This window comes from Mesoplodon densirostris, chromosome 9, assembly GCF_025265405.1.
Source record: "Mesoplodon densirostris isolate mMesDen1 chromosome 9, mMesDen1 primary haplotype, whole genome shotgun sequence".
Taxonomy (NCBI): domain Eukaryota; kingdom Metazoa; phylum Chordata; class Mammalia; order Artiodactyla; family Ziphiidae; genus Mesoplodon; species Mesoplodon densirostris.
This window is the reverse complement of record NC_082669.1, coordinates 19,754,263-19,774,641: the sequence shown is the minus strand read 5'-3', so window position 1 is coordinate 19,774,641 and position 20,379 is coordinate 19,754,263. Positions and strand designations below refer to the sequence as shown.

At 46.3% G+C, this 20,379-nt stretch overlaps 1 protein-coding gene across 3 annotated transcripts in view; it reads left to right on the top strand.

The window, feature by feature from the left end:
- Nucleotides 1-20,379, top strand: part of LAMB1 (laminin subunit beta 1) — a 75,961-nt gene that overhangs the window by 38,447 nt on the left and 17,135 nt on the right. For 2 of the 3 annotated variants that reach the window (XM_060108921.1, XM_060108923.1), the window contains exons 14-24: nt 428-563; nt 1,828-1,986; nt 3,291-3,418; nt 3,633-3,756; nt 4,195-4,399; nt 5,693-5,836; nt 6,051-6,282; nt 9,006-9,169; nt 10,368-10,592; nt 11,598-11,812; nt 12,538-12,634. In XM_060108921.1, coding sequence (XP_059964904.1) covers nt 428-563; nt 1,828-1,986; nt 3,291-3,418; nt 3,633-3,756; nt 4,195-4,399; nt 5,693-5,836; nt 6,051-6,282; nt 9,006-9,169; nt 10,368-10,592; nt 11,598-11,812; nt 12,538-12,634 — 1,829 coding nt within the window. The remainder of the gene's footprint in view (nt 1-427; nt 564-1,827; nt 1,987-3,290; nt 3,419-3,632; nt 3,757-4,194; nt 4,400-5,692; nt 5,837-6,050; nt 6,283-9,005; nt 9,170-10,367; nt 10,593-11,597; nt 11,813-12,537; nt 12,635-20,379) is intronic. The other variant, XM_060108922.1, reaches the window with a different exon arrangement.

Sequence of the window (20,379 nt, the reverse complement as noted above, 5' to 3'; positions counted from 1 at the left end):
AGGGATGGGGTGCTGCTTTCTGGGATTTCTGATTAGCCTCTGGGACAACTAAGTTGGAGCTGTCCTTCTGGGAGCTGGATATTAGATGTGAGGCCCAGGAAAAGGGGTTCCATTTGCAAAAGATAGATCAATGCAAGAACATATGTGACAACTACAGAAAACCTTAACGTGGCACAGATGGGGCATAGTCAAGAGAGCAAGGGAGATAAAACCGAAAGACCAGGTCACTGAGAGCTTCCAACCTCAGGAGTCCGGGATTAATTTGTGGGCAGTGTTTCTTTCCGTGTACTTATTTTCTGCAGGAAGTAAGAAAACCCTACCTGAATATTTCATCCCACTTACTATTTAATGGCAAACGTGGATCTGCTTCCAGTGGGGTCCTTATGAACGTGGTGAGCACAACTGACCAGCTCTCCTTCCTTTCCAGTTGCTCTGCAGAGTCAGGCCAGTGCGTCTGCCGACCCCACATGATCGGACGCCAGTGCAACGGAGTGGAATCTGGTTTCTACTTCCCCACCTTGGATCACTACATCTACGAAGCAGAAGAAGCCAACTTGGGGCCTGTAAGTAGGGGGGTGCTGGCCAGGTGGGTAAAGCAGAGTATGGGGGGCGGGCGGTAATGGCCATACACATTTTGTAAAGAGACCAAGTAAGAAGCATCTCATCAGTGAGCACGAAATAAGGGCCAGGAGCAGCCTTCTTGAGAACAGTCGTATTTAAAGCGTAAGTAAATCCGTAATGCAGAAGGAGACTTCGGAACATTCACTAGTAAGGCTTTTGGTGTTTTTAGGCAGGTGGGTTTTTTTTTTTTTTCTTTTTCCATTCTTTTCTCTACTGGTGCACCAGAGTTAGCTGGTATAGTAAATATTCAGAGAGGATAACTTCAGTTTTGTAACGCTGTGTAACAAGCCGTGCCCAAAGTTAGCGGCTTCAAATATACGTCTGGCACTTCAGCTGGGACGGCGGAAACAGCTGGAGGCCAGCTGGGTGCTGTTCTCCAAGCAGCTGTCTTGAGCTTCCTCACTGCATGGAGGTGTCTGGACAGTGAGAATTCTTACCTGGCATCTGGAGGAGGAAACAGAAACTGCCAGGTCTCTCAAGGTCTGGGCTGAGAAGTGCCAGAATGTCATTTTCTCGCACTTTGCTGGTCCCAAGGCACAAGGCCAGACCAGATTTGAGGGCAGGGGAACATAGGTTCCACCTCATGATGGGTAAGGCTGCACACACATACATTACAGGGAATGAAGGACTTCATCTCTGGAGGTAGCTAATCACAGTTACTGTATGTAATCCTGTGAACAAACTCAAATGCACACTTGAGTTAAGCAACTCAAATTGATCCATTCTCAGCCTTACAAACAGAATGCACTCATCAGTAGTGAACATTCACGGTTGTAACAAGTTTCCTCACTTGGATGTGGCGCCTGAAACAAATACCAATGAGAATGACAGAAATACATCCTCTAGATATCGGGCTAGCCTTGTGGAAATCTGGGACATACCTGGTCACTCCTAGGCTTGCTAGTAACGGCATTTGGGATGTTCTCTTTCCTTCCTTCATGCTCATTTTCCTGGTTATATCATAGAAGGTATATCCTAAGCCTTAAGCCCATCTCCAATGTCCCAAGACTACCTCAACCTAAAAACTGAAAAGAAACCAATTACCTGTTTATAAAGCAAAAAATTATACAGTCTACTGGAAAATATGACTGCAAAAAATGGGTTTAATATCTACAGTTTTGGACCTTTGGGTGACTTCAGATTTCTTTGACCGTTACATTGAATTCCATTTCAAATAAAGCATCAGTCCTGTCCCCTTGTCCTCAGGGGGTCAGCATAGTGGAGCGGCAGTTTATCCAGGACCGTATTCCTTCCTGGACTGGAGCAGGCTTCGTCCGAGTGCCTGAAGGGGCTTATCTGGAGTTTTTCATCGACAACATACCGTATTCTATGGAGTATGACATCCTAATTCGCTATGAGCCACAGGTAACCCCTTGGTAGACTATTGCGGGGGGGATACTGGTAGAAAAATCTTTCTTCTAATGGACACTATGTCTTTGTGAATTGTGGAGGGTGCACTGTAACAGAGGGAACTCTCTCTGACTTTCTCTGCTCCTTGGAAGTAAAAATGTACATTTTTCTTCAGTTTCACAAACATTTAGTGATCTCCTTGTTAGGCACTTAGCCTTGCTGAGAACTGAGGTGGTGATGAGAATGTGCCAGGTTCTCTCCTTGCTTTGATGGCCTGCCCTGCCCAGGGATGGACACATGTCCCTAACTGCCATCAAAGGTGGAAAGTCTAAGAGCAGAGACACAAACAGGGCTGCAAGATGAGAGGTTCATACCAGCCGGACTGGCCAGGGGCTGCCAAAATGTTTACTAAAGAGTCAGTTGTAGGCCTTAAAACAGAGGTGGAATTTTGACACAAGAGGAAGTAAGGAATATCATAAGCAGTAGAGAAGGGGGTGCTTTGAGCATCCTTCCACATAGCCAGGTAAGGGATATGGCTGGAGATGCTGTTAGGAGAAAAGCTGGCACCAGTAAATGAACTTGGACTCTATACTAACAGGAAGCTGTCAAGGGGTTTGGGGCAAGGGATTGTCATTATCTAAGCTGTGGGGTTTTGGGTTTTTTTTTAATCTTCTTTTTTGCTTTTAAGTCAGAGAAAGACAAATATCATATGATATCCCTTACATGTGGAATCTAAAATACGATAAAAATGAACTTATCTACAAAACAGAAATAGACTCACAGACATAGAAAACAAATTTATGGTTACCAAAAGGGAAAGTGGGGGAGGGATACATTAGGAGTTTGGGATTAATGGATGCACACTACTGTATATAAAACACATAATCAACAAGGACCTCCTGTATAGCGCAGGGAACTATATTCAGTATCTTGTAATAACCTATAATGGAAAAGAATCTGAAGAAGAATAGATAGATACATATGTATAACTGAGTCACTGCTGTACACCTGAAACTAACACAACGTTGTAAGTCAACTCCAATAAAAGATAATAATAATAAGCTGTGTTTTAAGCTGGATGAAAAGGGACGTTGGGAGAGGCAGGGAGCGCAGTGGGAGGCTGTTTCAGTGTCCAGGTGGGAAGGGGCTCGGGCTGGAACTGGGGTAATAGCCGAGGGAATGGTCAAGAGGGAAGGGAAACGCAAGCGAGTGTTTCCCATTTAAACTTGGCAAAAGATGGATGGATGGATCCATCCAAACAAACGGGCAGCAGTGGGCCAGCTCGGTTGGTCTTCCCGATCATCTGTTTCTTGCTGTAGCTCCCCGACCACTGGGAGAAAGCTGTCATCACAGTGCAGCGACCAGGGAAGATTCCAACCAGCAGCCGATGTGGAAACACTGTTCCTGATGATGACAACCAGGTGGTGTCCCTGTCGCCGGGCTCCAGGTCAGTGTGACAGTGGTTTGCAGCTCAACAGAACCAACATGCAAATTAATTCTTTTTCTCATGTCTCGCCTGGTGAGTTGTACAGTTACCATTTTGGGGCCAGAGCCAAACGTGGACTGTTCCTTCCTTTGGGATGATCTACGTGGAGCTTTGATGGATTAGATACTTAAAGGCGCACCTTTGGTGGTTATTTTTCTCTTTTGTTTCGGGGCAGGTATGTGGTCCTCCCCCGCCCCGTGTGCTTGGAGAAGGGTGTGAACTACACAGTGAGGTTAGAGCTGCCCCGGTACACCTCCTCGGACAGCAGTGTGGACAGCCCCTACACGCTGATCGATTCTGTAAGTGGAGGTCGTTTCTGACATGAGCAAGGAGGGCTGGGCAGAAAGTGTGCGTCAGCTTCCCCAGAGGGTTTTGTGGAGGGTGATGCTGAGAGGTGAGGCACAGTCCTTCTTTCTGCCCCCGAGGCCACTTTGCTTATTTATTTTAATAAAACTCCACCCTCTGGAAAGGATCTACTGAAGACGGTCCTCCCTGAAAATATGAAGTGTCTTAATGATGCCATTTCAAACCCCATCCAACTTTGTAAGAAGTCTCTAAACTTTATCTGGCAAGAATATTTAAGAATGAAAAGGTTTTCACGTGACTCCAGGGGTCTGTTTTTTTTTTTTTTTTTCAAGAGTCAAAGAAGCACTGGGGTTTTTATGTGTTTGCTTGCGTTCATCGATGACCTGAGACAACCCCCGTAAGAACAGTGTGGTGGTCTGTTTTCTTCCTAGCTTGTTCTCATGCCATTCTGTAAGTCGCTGGACATCTTCACTGTGGGAGGCTCAGGAGATGGGGTCGTCACCAACAGTGCCTGGGAAACCTTTCAGAGATACCGATGTCTGGAGAACAGCAGAAGCGTCGTGAAGACTCCGATGACCGATGTTTGCAGAAACATCATCTTCAGCGTTTCCGCCCTGTTACACCAGATGGGCCTGGGTAGGTATTACTGCTGCTGCTCCTGCCCTTTCTTTCTCAAGAGGCGTGAGGATACTTGACATCACGAGGTGCGTTGTTTGTTTCTTTAAGGGTATGTTAGTGATAGATCACCGCTGACAGTGGACTCAGTCATCAAGTAACACACAAAGCATAGGGGACTAGGGAAAGGTCCCTGAGACTCTCCATACGCAGGGTGGGGAGTTGGGATGGAATGACAGCACCCCATAACTGAAATGGATATGTTGCTCTTTGAAAGGTCACTGGGCTTTTGTTGAAGGTCTTGTGATATTTGAGCTTTGAAGGCAAGGAGGGAAAACCTTAATGACCTCCTTCCTAGAAAAACTGCTTGTATCTGTCAACTCCGGCTCCTGCCACTTCCCTGGCACCCATCCGAGGGAGGATACCGCTTTAAATGGGAATTCTGAACAAGTTAAGGTGCTCACGGTGGGAGGATTGGGAAGGGCCCCAGCAAAAGGACAGACCAGTGCAAGCCAAGTGGTCCTCACTGGGCTCATCGCTGTGGGGCGCACAGCTGCCCTGGGTCACAGGCTTTTTTTTTTTTTTTTTTTTTTTTTTTTTTTGCGGTACATGGGCTTCTCACTGTTGTGGCCTCTCCCGTTGCGGAGCACAGGTTCTGGAGGCGCAGGCTCAGCGGCCATGGCTCCTGGGCCCAGCCGCTCTGCGGCATGTGGGATCTTCCCAGACCGGGGCACAAACCTGTGTCCCCTGCATCGGCAGGTGGACTCTCAACCACTGTGCCACCAAGGAAGCCCTTTTTTTAATTTTTAAAAAATTTTTATTGGAGTATAGTTGAAATTAATACAACATTAGTGTACAGCAAAGTGAATCAGTTATACATATCCACTCTTATTTTTTTTAAGCTTCTTTTCCCATATAGGCCATTACAGTGTTGAGTAGCGTTCCCTGTGCTATACAGCAGGTTCTTATTAATTATCTGTTTTATATATAGTAGTGTGTATATGTCAATCCCAACTCCCAATTTATCCCTCCCCCGCTATCCCGTTAACCAGAAATTTGTTTGTAACCAGAGTCACATCTGTGACTCTACTTCTGTTTTGTAAATAAGTTCATTTGTACCTTTTTTTTTTTTAGATTCCACCTATAAGTGAAACCATATGATATTTGTATTTCTGTGTCTGACTTACTTCACCCAGTATGACAATCTCTAGGTCCATCCATGTTGCCGCAAATGGCATCATTTTGTTCTTTTTTATGGCTGAGTAATATTCCATTGTATATAGGGTCATGGGCTCTTGCCTCTCTTCCCTGCAGCTTGTGAGTGTGACCCTCAGGGCTCCTTAAGTTCCGTCTGCGACCCCAACGGAGGCCAGTGTCAGTGCCGGCCAAACGTGGTTGGAAGAAGGTGTGACAGATGTGCGCCCGGCACCTTTGGCTTTGGCCCCAGCGGGTGCAAACGTAAGTTGATCAGAAGAATTGTAACGTATTCATTCAGATCATGAGTCATACTAGCATGGGTTCCGTAGCTTCAGAAGGCATGCTGCACTCTGGAAATGGACCACAGGGGCCCATGAGCATTCTGCACTGGGCAGGGGGGGGACTGGCCTATGTAAGGGCTGTGTTTGCAGTTAATGAGTTTTTCAGCTGGTCCCTTGGTTGCCTGTTTCCTCAGCTTGTGAGTGCCATCTGCAAGGATCTGTCAATGCTTTCTGTGACCCCATCACTGGCCAGTGCCACTGTTTCCAGGGGGTGTACACGCGGCAGTGTGACCGGTGCTTACCCGGGTACTGGGGCTTTCCAAGTTGCCAGCCCTGCCAGTGCAACGGCCATGCCGATGACTGCGACTCAGTGACAGGGGAATGCCTGAGCTGCCAGGACTACACCACGGGGCATAACTGTGAAAGGTACACGCAGCCTCTTGAAAGTAAAGAGAACGAGATTGTTTTTGGCTAAGCAAACAGCATCTTAGACAAACCACAGAATGAATCTCTGCCAGTCTCCAGATGGCCCTTTCATTTCCGATCAGCTCGGTATTTATTTTCTAGGAACTCATTCATTTATGCAGAACAGATTTAGCTTACCCTCTGCGTGCCAGGCATTGTTCAAGGGCTGGTGTGTGTGTGGGGGGATACAGCAGAGAACAGAACTGATGTGAATCTGCCCTCTTTGGAGAGTCTTTCTAGGGGTCACCTTAAGGCTGTATAGAAATCATCTCTCTGTCTCAGCAGATCCTGGCCTAGGATGAGAGTTGTGAAATGTTAATGCCTAATTTAGGTCAAAGTAGAAACCAAATCCAAATGGGGCTTAGTCATTTTAGATGGTTTTGTTTTTTGGAAACATGTTATGCAGCTACAGCCCACATAAAATGTGCACAAGTAGATCTGTTCTCCAGTTAGCAGATGTTAATTGCATAATTATTATGGATGTAGTGCACTGCACTAAGGGATAGTAAAAATTGGACATAAAATGTGCCTCTAATAACATTACAGCCCAGCTCAGTAGATAAGGAACAGTCCATATGAAAAAATTACATCCTGACCTACAGCATTCATTACTAATTAAGAAAGGCAGACATGCTCTTAGAACCTGCTTTTTTTGGATTACTAGTCTCCACCTTTCAAGTCAATAACTCTTCTCTCTTCTAGTATCCATCCACATTATATGGGATTTCTGTTGTAAAAAAATTTCAGCAAGTGCTTCAGTCAGTGCAAAAGTTGCTCATCAGATGAAAGAAGTTGTTAGTGAAAACTGCATTTGCGATTACCTTATGGCTTGAAGATACGCAAGGCAGCGAATACTGCTGGATGGTATTCAAGAATTCAGCGATTTCAGTGACTACTCCTTGGAGTAAAAGTCAGTCCTTCTAACCACAAATGGTGTTGTGAAAAGATAACAAGGAAACAGTTACACAAGATTAAAAGGAAGAAATTAATATATTAGTGTCATCTTTTGTTTTCTCCCTTAAGTTTTTCATTACTGTTCTTTCATTGAGAGATGGAGAATATATTCGAGAGAGAGAGAGAGAGAGAGAGAGAGAGACAAACAGATAAGAAAATCAGATGAAAAAGGGGAAGAGATGGGTGGGGAACACAGGTCAACAGCGGTGGTTGTCCACAAGACCAATCTGAAATCAGGCCCACTGTGAATTTTTTTTTGTAAAGCATTTTGATTTCTTGCAGAACTCAAAAGGGTATAGGAAGAGAAAAGATTTTCAGCCCTAGTTTGGATGACAAAAGTGCATTAAAGTATTTCAGATGCTGCTATCTAGTTTGAGCTGATTTCTCATTCTTTTCCTCTTTCTGAGATGATCAATTTTCATTCCTGTGAATTTAAAAAGAAGCTCTAGGCTCAGATTATTGCCGAGAGGGTTAGAGAGGGGAGGAGACAGGAAATGAACACTCAGTTCTTACCATGATGTATTTGGACTTATTTCACCTAGAAAAGCCTCATAGGAAACTTTCTCACAAACTGTTGCACAAAATTGCTTCATCACTGCTGATTTTCCCAGCACATAAGTGGGGCACATGTTCTTGTATTGTGTCTGTGTCTAATTAAATAGAAGGTTAATGTCCCCTGAACAACTTTCCCCTTCTATTTCTTCATCCTTCCCCGCTCCCCATTTTAAAAAAATTACCTCTGCCTCAAAAAAGAAAAAAAACAAACAAAAAAACCCACTGAATTAGAAGTTCCAGGCTCAGTTGTGCTTGTAACCTGCTTATCTTGGGTGAGTTAGCTCACCTCTCCAAGTATCCAACTTTCTGATAGTAGAATAACTAAGTTGGATTAGATGATATCCAAACGTCCTTCAAGCTCTCATGTTATAGGAAGTAAAAAAGTAACCTAATTACCAGTCATGTTGAAAAGCAGCATGACATACTAAAAGAATTCCTTGCTAAAAGTCAGGAGGCTGAAGTCAAATCATGGCTCATTTATTCACTAGTTTTGTAAGGCTTGCCAGCCGTTTAAGCTCCATGGCTGCCTTGTCTGTAAGGAGAGGAGACGGAACCTGTTGGGTTTGAGAACTGATAAGTAACATCTCTCATCCCTGAGAGGCAGACACAAGGGTCAGGCATCTGGAGAGCATCCTTATCGGCTTTATTACTGGTAAAGGCTGGACTGCAGAACCAAGGCACCATGGGCTTGCTGACACAACATCCCTCCCAGGCATAGGCAGAGACTGACAACCACGGGCTCTCTTTCCCCCAAGCCCCGCCCCCAGACTCCTTAATGCAAGGACGGGAGCTACCAGGATGCTCAGGGCAGGCAGTAGGGTGCACCTGGGGAGACGTACCTCTTCCTCTGGGGAGGAGTGAACGAGGGTCCGGGTGAGGCCAGAGGCGTCACCCTAATGCAGGGGTCCTGCCATGGGGTCCCCAGGCTAGGAGCAGCAGCATCAGCCCCTAAATCAGAAACGGGGAGAGGGAGCCCAGCAATCTGTGTTTCAAAAGCCCTCCAGGGATTTCGGATTAGAACTAGTGTTTGAGCCACTGCTCTGCTGGGAAGTGCTTCGTGTGGAAACGTGAGGAATGATGTTCCTAAACAGGGAACATGGTTTCTTAGACTCCTTCTTGTAACAGATTTCTTATAACTGGGGTTCATGACCTTCTCTCTTCGGCAACTGATGTAGATGCTTGGCTGGTTACTATGGAGATCCCATCATTGGGTCAGGAGATCACTGCCGTCCTTGTCCTTGTCCAGATGGTCCCGACAGCGGACGCCACTTTGCCAGTAGCTGTTACCAAGACCCTGTTACTTTACAGCTTGCCTGTGTCTGTAATCCTGGATACATCGGTAAGTGATGTGCAGACTTTGGGAGGAAAAGATGCGTCTTCACGAGATTAGTTGTTAAGGAGGAAAAAAGATGAAGAGTGAGCCAATTTAGTTGCTTTTCTTTTTACAATCCTTATTTAAAAGTGAAGGGAATCTGAAATATATAGAAGATGTTCTTTTCCTGTCTGGCATGTGGGGTAGAGTCCATTTTTGTGTCTCTGATAATAATCTTATAATACAGGGCACAACAGCAAGCTCATTTAATCCGTAAGTCCCTGCTGACACTTTTCTGGTCTTCACCAGTAGAAAAGTTAATTTACATTTTACTTCTTCATTTCCTTATCCAGCTTCTCGTGGAAGAGTCTCAGAGTAGTGAAGTGGCCAAATAGGGGGCAAAAGGAAGAAAAGAATATCACCTGGGAGTCCCCAGACAACAGAACCAGTCAAAGCTAGATACATTCTTCATTGTTTACGTAGTTTACATCGTGTACATCGTTGTACATACAAACATTATTTCATCCTGATGCCGCCGCTTCAAATACTCGTTATGCTTCTCCATGGCTCAGCCAATTGGCATGTTTCAGGATTTTTAAAAATAATTTATTTTACTAAAGTATAGTTGATGTACAGTGTTTTAAATTCTGTACAGCAGTGATTCAGTTATCCATATATATATATATATATATTATTTTTCATATTCTTTTCCGTTACGGTTTATCCCAGGATACTGAATATTGTTCCCTGTGCTCTACAGTAGGAGCTTGTTCATCCTTCGGGATTCCTTAAGAAGGGAAATCGGTCATCCCGAGGGGCCCCATTTTTCAGGTCGCTCACGGAAGAGCGGGGATTTTTCCGTGACTACACGCCTTGGGTTAGGATGTAACATCAAGCTAAGCTTTCCGCTGTGAGACCACTGTTTCACTCCTGATCTGTCCGTCCCTGTGTAATGGGGAGCTAACCTCCTGTGTGCTGGAACCTCCAAACTCTCCCTGCCCCGCCGTGGCCGCGGAGCCAGGCTGCAGCAGCATGGCTGCAAAGACCCTGCTTCCCCTCACGGCTACGGCCCGTTTCCCCTGAAGGCTCAGCCACCCGGCTCGGTAACTAGCACACTGGGGACCCAGGCGCTGCCTGGGTGGCCCCTCTGGGCGGCGGGAATGTCGGGGACCAGACCTCGCAGTGGGCAAGCCGAAGGTCCCATGCCGGTCTTCTTGGACAACAGGCTCCAGGTGCGACGACTGTGCCTCGGGCTTCTTTGGCAAGCCCTCGGGCGCGGGGGGCGCGTGCCAGCCCTGCTGGTGTCACCACAACATCGACACGACGGACCCAGAAGCCTGTGACAAGGAGACCGGGAGGTGCCTCAAGTGCCTGTACCACACGGAGGGGGAGCACTGCCAGCTCTGCTGCTTTGGTTACTACGGCGACGCCCTCCAGCAGGACTGTCGCAGTAAGCTGCCCGTTCCCTTTGCCCGCTCCTGTGGATGACTTCCACTCTCTTCCTCCTCCTCCTCCTCCTTGGGGGATTTTATTCTTCAGGGGTTGATCTCATCGGGGAAAATGCTTGTTCAGAGGAGTAAAATTTCACTGGTGACGAAAGAGGAGGATGATTTTTTAAATTTTTCCTTTACCTCCTCATTTCCTGGCAGAGCTGAAGGGTCGAGCTGTGGCTGAAAGGGAACCAAAAGCTGTGTCGCTGTCCCCGTGATAAATGCCATCCCATAGAGTATATTGATTTCGTGTTCTGCCCGTGAACTGGCTAATGGGCTGGGACTTCTGCGTCCTAAATACGCACTTTGGTCCGTACCTTTTCTTACGTCATAGATGCATAGAGCCTTCCAGCTTAAGGAAAAGAAGGAAGTAACATCTCTGAAGTCTCTGTTTTGGAACACATTATTTCTCTCTCATCACAAGATCAGCCAGCATGTCCTGCTGTGGCTGCACGGCCCCCAGGCCCCTGTCTTTGTTGATACAAACACATGCGGAATGTTGAGGACCAGCAGGACCTGATTGCTTTAAGCCTTCCTAGCTTCAAGGGCTTCTCCCTGCCACGGCTCACACAGCCATGACTGTTCTTCCCTGCCAGGCGTTGGAAATCATTAGGTATCTCCGTTCCCACAGCGTAGGTTTTATTTCCAGTTAAGTCTTCAACTTTACAATGACTCACCAGCCGCTTATTCAATCAAGTATTGTGAAAACACTGCCGGGCAGAATGTGTCATTTTGCAGGTCTGCCTGGGAAATGTCAGAACTGCATGGAACGTCATAAGAAGATGAAGACCACAGTTTTAGGGTTTTTTTAATCCCCTCTGTTCCTTTCTCTACTTGTTTGCATTTCCAAGTTGAAATCTGCAGAGGGAAAATGGTAGTCATTTGATGTAGCTCACTTTTGCGTGATCTGTATGTTTTCCGAGTGTGACTCTGTAAGTACATCTGACCGGTTGTTCCTTTTTCAGAGTGTGTCTGCAATTACCTGGGCACCGTGCAGGAGCACTGTAACGGCTCTGACTGCCAGTGCGACAAAATCACTGGGCAGTGCTTCTGTCTGCCTAATGTGATGGGCCAGAACTGTGACCGCTGTGCACCCAACACCTGGCATCTGGCCAGCGGGACAGGGTGTGACCCGTGCGACTGCGAGGCTGCTCATTCCTTTGGGCCGTCTTGTAACGAGGTGAGGTGTGGTGGCCGGCGGAGGCCGTCATGGCATATGGAAAGATGACTTTGAGTCCTGGTGACAGCTGTTTGGTGGCCGGGCCCCAGTTAGAGAAAGGCACCCCTCCTTGTCACAGCCTTGCACCAGGGCACACAGCTTGGCAAACACAGCGCAGACTGGATATCCACCGTCACCGGTCCCCCTTGGCTGGGGCTGCGTAACTGTGCCCAGAGGCCCCATCGGATGCACCCGTAGCACCGCAGCCTAGCGCCCCACCTGAAGGGGTGCAGACTCGCTTTAGAGTGGACAAGGGGGGCCGTTTTTCTTCAATACCTGGCTGCCGAGTCAGGCTTTTTTTCCCTTAACCCCACAGCCTGAAATGAGCCACAGAGTCATACCCAACATTGTAGAAAGTTCTCCTGTTCCCTGACACACACAGAATGGTGAGTGAGGTCACAGGTCACAGGTGGTCCAGGCTTGTGAGCGATGTGAGGAAACATGTCAATAAAGGGGGACGTGCTGTGGGCCTTCCCAGCCCCAGCTGCAGAAGAGCAGTTAGGAGACACCGGCCTGGGGCCCTCAGCACCTGGGATCAGTGTAAGATGCCCTGTTCCTGGTCAGGTGTGAGGCCTTCTCAGGCAGACAGATGGGTCCCCGTTCCCATAACCGGCAGCCGGAAAAGGCAGTGCAGCCTGGCCTTGGCCCGGCAGCCTGTCTGACCCGGCTCTGTCTTCTGGCCGCAGTTCACGGGGCAGTGCCAGTGCATGCCTGGCTTCGGAGGCCGCACGTGCAGCGAGTGCCAGGAGCTTTTCTGGGGGGACCCCAGCGTGGAGTGCCGAGGTGAGGCGCGGGCACCGGGCTCTCGGGTGGAGCGGGGGGGGACGGGTGTCTGAGGGAGCCTTCTGTCCAGTACAGCACAATTGAACTTGTCTATAAACACGAGGTTTGATTACAAAAGAAATGCATGCTCATGGTTTAAAAACAAAAAAATCCTGGAGGCATGTAAGTGGTAAAAAGTGGACCCGCTGGCTTCCAGCTCTGTTCCCCAGGGGTGAGGTTTGTCTCAGCACAGACGAGCATACGTACGTACCCCAAATACACACAGAATGGCTTTATTTTTTTTATTATTTTTTAAATGGAAGTATAGTTGATTTACAGTGCATCAGGTGTACATTAGAGTGATTCAGGTATATATATGTGTGTGTGTGTATAAAAATATACTTTTTCAGATTCTTTTCCTTATACGTTATTACAGGGTATTGAGTAGAGTTCCCCGTGCTGTACAGTAGGTCCTTGTTGGTTATCTATTTTACATATAGTAGTGTGTATAAATGTGAATCCCAACCTCCTAATTTATCCCTCCCCCACTCTTTCCCCCCTTGGTAACCATAAGTTTGTTTTCTATGTCTGCAAGTCTGTTTCTGTTTCGTAAATAAGTTCATTTGTACTATTTTTTAGATTCCGCCTATAAGGGATATTATATATTTGTCTTTCTCTGTCTGACTTCCTTCACTTAGTATGATCATCTCTAGGTCCATCCATGTTGCTGCAAATGGCATTATTTCATTCTTTTTTATGGTTGAGTAACCAGAATGGCTTTTAAAAATGCGTTTAACCAAAATGTGTTCGTATTCACCATCGAGTTGTGCAAATTGACTTTTTCCCCCTCTGAACAGTATTTTGGGGCCAGCTTTCTTGTCTGCACAAGCAGAGCTAAATGTTCTGGAAAGATTGTTTGATCCCAGTGTAACAAGCAGGTGGTGCTGACAGTTAAAGCCCTCGGCAGGAGTGCACTGTCCTCATCAGCGAGGACAACAAAGGAACAGGTGACAGGAGCGCCACGTCCCACTTAGGCTTATGATTAGCTAGGACTGTGAGGGAAAACTTGATGTTTTCTTAAGAATAAAACTTGTTACAATCATGTGGGTCAGAAGGATTGCTTAATTTTTAGGCTGTTGCAATTTTTTTTGACCGGCCAGGTTATTTTTAAGATCTTCAAGTAAAAGCATTTATGGGAAAGATGTTAATAGATTGTTGCTATTCTGTATTCCTCTTCTTTCTTTCCTACTTGGGTTTTCTTCCCTGTGTTTTAAGTTTATAACTATGGATAAACATCTTCTGTAGTTTCTTATTTGCTCTTTGACCCATTTTCTTCATCACACATCTGAAATTCTAGGTCCCTGTTGGACTCTACATTAAAAAAATACATCTTTTTCTTTCTTGGATACAACTGAGAAATAATACAGATCTGCAAGTTAGCGGTTCATTCAGACTCTTCTGTTGAAAGTCACAAACCTAGACACTAAGTGTTCTTTCAGAGTCAACTCATCTGTTCCTGAATAGCCAGAAGACTTCAGACAGTGGGCATGGCCAGGACCAATGGCATATGATTTGTTTGTTTTCATTCGAGGTGTAGCCAGAAGGGTCTGTATTAACATCTTAGATGAGATGAAGGTTTGCTCCACAGGGGAGGAATGAAGGCTTTGTTGATAAGCGTGCTTTAATTCATCAGGCTTCAGTCCCAACGTTGGTTCTTAACGGGATCTGATTTTCTCACTTCCTTTAGAAGGTCCCTGACATTCAGTGGACCACTTGATTCGAGATGTCTCCTGCAAGTAAGATCCTGCTTAAAATCTGGTTTCTCCAGAGCTCTAACCACAATTCTGTTAAATTTCTCAATCTTGTACTGCCCCAAGGGCTTGATTTTCTCCAGATAATAGTTCTATCATTGCTTATAGCCTGATTCTGTCAGCATGTGTCATTGGCAAAATAGCTTTGGCTGCCAAAGCTTTCTGACCTTTTGCTCCATCTAAGCTTTATTAGCATGAAAAACCTGTTTCCTGGAGTCAGAGTCAATCAGAGGATTGTTCATTTAATACTCAGGACTTTACCCCTTACCCTTTAATCTTTAAACTTTCACCTCTAAATCTGCCAGAGACATTGTGGCTTATAGGAACAGTATCAACTTGTTCAGGTCAAAAGTTAGATCATGTTTTAGAAACTTTGCAAAGAGAGAGATCCACGGCATCCATGTTCGCCAACTTCTCTGTTCGTTTTATCTAGTTGAAAGGTCAGCCTGTTACATAAGAAACTATGCGGACCCAAATGCTTTCAACACCCTGTGGAGGCAGCTCGTAACTGACAAGGCACCCAGAGAGGGTGAGAACTGAGTTAACGACGGGGGAGTCCTGGCCAGCTGCGGGCCTTGTGCACATAGGATGGCAGTCGGAGCAGGACCAGTATAATATGATGAGGGCAGGGACAAAAATTCAGGAGTGGAACAGAGTCACCAGTGAAAATGGGAGGATAAGAACTTGAAGGGACGGGGTCCAGAGACCAGCAGGGACAAGAATAGGTGTCATCTGAAATTAGGTGGCGCTGTGGGGAAAAAATGTGACCACTTTTCTCAGATTACATCATTGATTGCCCAAGAGTCTTCAGTTTCAAATCATTTAGTTGAACAGGGCACAAGTTTAGACTTTCTGGGGCCACCTTGCTAACAATATGCTTATAGAAAGATTTAGGTCATAGCTAAGTAGTCTCCTTATGGAAGAAAATGGAGTTATGTCAAGGACAAACGAGTTGAGCCTCCAGCTCATGAATGGTTGAATGTTCCCATTGTCCTGGCGGGTTGGGGCTCTTGGCCGATGGTGCCGAGTCCGAACAAGTCCATCACTGTGCTGGATGGAGAGGATCTCGCCTACCCTGTCCTGAACGTGCCCGAGAAAGCCTCAGCCCGGAGCGCTGCCTTGTGCCCTGAGGACTGAAGGGGTCACAGGAGGAATCTTCCTGTTGATTGGTGGATAGCAGAAGCAGGGATCCTGGCTCTTGGAAAAGGCCAGTGTTTCTTTTTTTTTTTTTTTTGCTGTACGCGGGCCTCTCCCGTTGCAGACGCGCAGGCTCAGCGGCCATGGCTCACGGGCCCAGCCGCTCCGCGGCACGTGGGATCCTCCCGGACCGGGGCACAAACCCGTGTCCCCTGCATCGGCAGGCAGATTCTCAACCACTGCGCCACCAGGGAAGCCCAAGGCCAGTGTTTCTTAAACCCAGGCTGATTGGAAATGTGGGCCATAGGTGAGAGGCTCTGCAGAGTGGCCATTTTTTTTCATCCTGCTTGTTTCTCATTTCAAACTGTTTTTTGTAGAAAATCGAAGTACATTTTTTCTCAGACATAATTTTTTTTTTTTAATGCTTGTCATCTTTTCTCAGGCTGAGATTCATTTACAGTCACCCACATTTTTATTTCCAGGGTGGTTCAGGAAATCAGATTTAATTTGATTCTTTAGAGAACCACAGTAGTAGAGGGAAGGCTTGTCTACGGCCATGTGCCAAATCCAGCTCACAGCCTGGGCTGGTGAATAAAGTTTTAATGGAACACAGCCATGCCCATTTGTTTACATACTGTCTGGGGCTGCCTTCGTGCTGCAGTGCCCGAGTTGAGCGGTTGTGACAGAGCCCACAGGGCCTGCAAAGCCTAAATATGCACCATCTTTTATAGAAAACGTTTGCCAACTCCTGGGCCAGACAGCCAGCTCATTTCTGCAGGTGAAGTCATAGTCATTCCCCCAACTTTCATTTCAAAACTGAAGTTACAGTACTGAGGCCAAAAAAAAAAAAAAAAAAAGGTGGGGCTGGAGGAGGTAGAGAATTTAAAGGAAAAGAAAATCACATTTCAGAGATGAAAAAGCATTAAAAGCATTAAATTTCCCACATTAAAGTAAAATAGAAAAGCCTAAGTAAAGTAAGAGTAAAGCTTTGGGCATGATAGCACATCCTGGGGTCCCTTATTGCTGTGAGGCAAGGTCCACGGCAAAAGCGAATAAACCCAGTCACCTGATTTTAGGATATAGCACTCTCTCGCTCCCCAGGCAGGTTCAAGTTTCAAAAGGAAAGAGGGGGGACCAACACAACCCTGAGTGACTGCCCACTGGTGCCCAGTGGGGAGTGGATGCAGCAGAGGAGAGCCACTCCCTGAGAGGGGGGCTTGGGGGGCGGAGCTTGCAGGCTGTGGGAAAGGATAGGTAAAGTAGCAGGACGGCTGGAGGTGAGTGGTGCTGTCCTTTGCAGCATCAGAGGAGGGAAGCCTGGTAGGAACTGGAGTCACTTGGCAGGTGTCATGGAAACTGTCTTCGTGGAGAGTAACGAGGAGCTTTGGTTTCACCATTGGGGATGGATTTTCTTCATTGGGCAGGGGAGGTCTGCAGACTGGGAGGGGAGGATACAAAGAGAGCGGAAAAGTTACACCTGCTGATAAAGAGGCACACGGGCCGACGTTTCCCATTCTGGCATTCACTTGCTAATGCTTTCCTCTAGATCTCAATATCTCTAAAATGGGTACAATATTTTTCATCTGCCTACCTCTTAGAGAACTTTTTTTTTCTTTTTTTTTTCCTGCGGTTCGCGGACCTCTTACTGTTGTGGCCTCTCCCGTTGCGGAGCACAGGCTCCAGACGCGCAGGCTCAGCGGCCATGGCTCACGGGCCCAGCCTCTCCACGGCATGTGGGATCTTCCCGGACCGGGGCACGAACCCGTGTCCCCTGCATCGGCAGGTGGACTCTCAACCACTGCGCCACCCAGGAAGCCCAGAGAACATATTTTATTTACTTATTTTTTTAACTGAAGTATCGTTGCTGTACAATATTATATGTTACAGGTGTCCAGTATAACGATTCACAATTTTTAAAGGTTATACTCCATTTATAGTTATTATAAAGTATTGGCTATATTCCCTGTGTTGTACAAGATATCCTTGTAGCTTACTTTATACCTAATAGTTTGTACCTCTTGTTTTAAATGATGAGAAAACTTCGTAAAAATTGAGAGAACCCGCTGCCCACATAACCAAGAATATATTTATAGATGAAGGTAGAATTCTCATGGCTCGTTAAAATGATGACGGTCTCATCTTTAGAATGCTGTTCGTCATCTTCACAATTTGTTTAGCTTAAAAATCAGGCAATAACTTTTGCTATATACACTCTTCTTCTTCCCAAGAGAAAGTTTTTGATCCTCTGCCAAATAATCCCATTCCTTAAAGCCACATTGAGTTCCAGGTTCCCCTGGACTCCTATGCCTTTCTCTGAAGAGAGGAGGAAACCCATTGGCCCCCGTCAGAGACAGCCTGCACAGTTAGCTGATAATTTTTCCCATCCCAGTGGATGTGAGAGATGATTGATTGGAGAGTCTCCTTCACAATTTTAGTGTCATTGAAGTTGTAAATTGTCAGGTGAGAACCAACCTTTACTCGTAGGGGAGGTCTTTTTACAAGGTCCTGAGTGTGGGCCTTCTAGTTCTTGCCTTCCAGGTGGCCCCATTAGAGAAGCAGTTCTGGAAACTCAATGAGGCAAAGAAGCACGTGCCCTTCGGCACTATAGCAGTTTCCCAGCTTCAGTTTGAAATGAAAACCTGATGCGTTTTAGGTAGTCATTTGGTACCCTTCTAGAGAAAGGTCAGGATTGACGTTTTCAGTGATGAAACCGCAATCCAGCCATCTATGAAATGTGACTCTGCTTTTCAAACGGAGGAATGTTGTCAGCTGAGTGGGTCCTGGTCTCTGGAGGGCGCCGAAGCTCTGCCCTGCCTCTGTGATGCTGGTCTTGAGGGGAAGGGTCCAGAGATCAGCTGGGATGAGAATTAGGTGGACTATGGGAAAAGAATATGACCGTTCTTCTCAAATGATGTAATTAATTGCCAAATATGCTTTCCATTGCTAATCTTTCAGTTGAAGTGGTTTGTTGGAGGGCACAGGTTTAGACTTTCTGGGACCACCTATATGCTTCTGGAAAGACTTGAGTCATAGCTAAGTATTCTCCTTATGGATAAAAGATGTAGCTGTGTGAAAGACAAACAAGGAAAGCCTTAACGGGAGGGCACTTGCCTTCTAAATCCCCCCGTTTGGGGCCAATATTTTCCCCCTCAAAGATGCCCATGATAGAATGAGAGCAAGACATGCCTTTACCAATGACTTAAATGAAAAAGTGTTAGAGAAATTAAAACTAAATTTGACATATGCACACAGCCCTTGGCCCCAGCATGCATCTATTGAAAACCTCTTTAGGACTGAAGTGTACCTTTGCATTATCTAGGGGAAAGAAAGGTTGTCTAAGCATGTGCAGCATCTGCTACCGTTGTCCCAAGCCTAAGGGGGATGGTAAAACAGGACAGATCTGCTGGGCCACTGAGGCCCCAAGCAGGGCTACCTGCTGGGGCCTGTGGGACAGGAGCAACGGACAGTCTGATTCGTTTCACATGGCATCATGAAGGCCCCCCACTTGCACAGGTCCTGAGGTCTGTGCATCAGCTTATATGGCTTAACTCGAGGCTTATGATGGCTCTACGCCACACACACATACACACTTAACAGGCAAAAGGGAGGAGAACAGCTGGGAAGATAACAGTCAGTACTCCCCAAAATGGGGTGTAGCAGCCCTCAGCATCAGCCTCTCCTGGCAACTGCTAGAAATACAAATTCTCAGACCTCACCGGTTCCAGATCTGGGGGTGGGGTGGAAATGTGTTAAAGAGTCCTGCTCGTGAATCTGCTGCGTGCCGGAGTTTGAGAGGCTAGGACCTAGATGACCCAGGTAACTTACAGCTTTTTGGACGATGACTAAATGTTATGAGACGATACGGAAATTCATTCCTAAAGTCTGAAGTGCTTCCCATCCTCCTGACTGTAGAAACTGATGAAGGCAGTGGTCTCCCCAAGCCTTTCCCATTCTTTTTCTGGGGTGTCATTAGGTATTCCACTAGAGAAAGATCCCACAGTCCAGTGAGTCTGGGATATGACTGGGTTAAAAAAAAAAAAAAAAGTGAAACAGGGTTTTTCCTGCAGAACTCCTGTGAGTCTTTAATATGCCGTTTGTCTTGAACCTTCAAGAGGAGGATGTAGAATTTCCCAAACCTGCTTGTTCATGGAACTCTCATTTCTGGGAACATCTCCTAGAACTAATTAATGGTCTAGGGAAAACAGTTATCCACAGCTCACCTAAGCTGCTTCCCGATTCATGAGAATGCCCCAAAGAACACAGGAAAATGAAACATGCCTGGAAAGAAACAAAATGCTTAAGGAAAAAGAAATTTTGTTTTGAAAACCTAAGGTACCAGGAAAATGCTATAGATTTTAAATCCTAAAGGTTGAAGACTGGAGTATTCCAAACTTCAAGTTGTTTAATAATCGTGTTATTGGCAAATATGCAGAGACAAACGTAAGGCTGTGACAACTTTTTGCCAATGGAAATATGATCAACACTCTGGACAGGAACCACCAGACACTTGGACATAGAGCGATAAGAATAAAAACATGTCTTGAGTGCTTACTCTGGACCAGACACTTCTCTATTCTAGAGTTAAGTTATTTCATCCTGAAAGCAATCCTAGGAGGAGCTGGGTATAATCATCACCCCTTTTACGCGGAAAGCCGTGACTGTTTCTGTCCTCCCCAGGGCCGCATGGCTGGGTGTGGGGAAGGCAGGATTCACCACCAGGCAGCCTGCGCTCTTATCACAACGCTGTGCTACTCAAACTTGCTGCTTGAGATCGTGGAGTGTAGTTGGCAAACAAAGGCCAGGAAAAGCTAAACAATA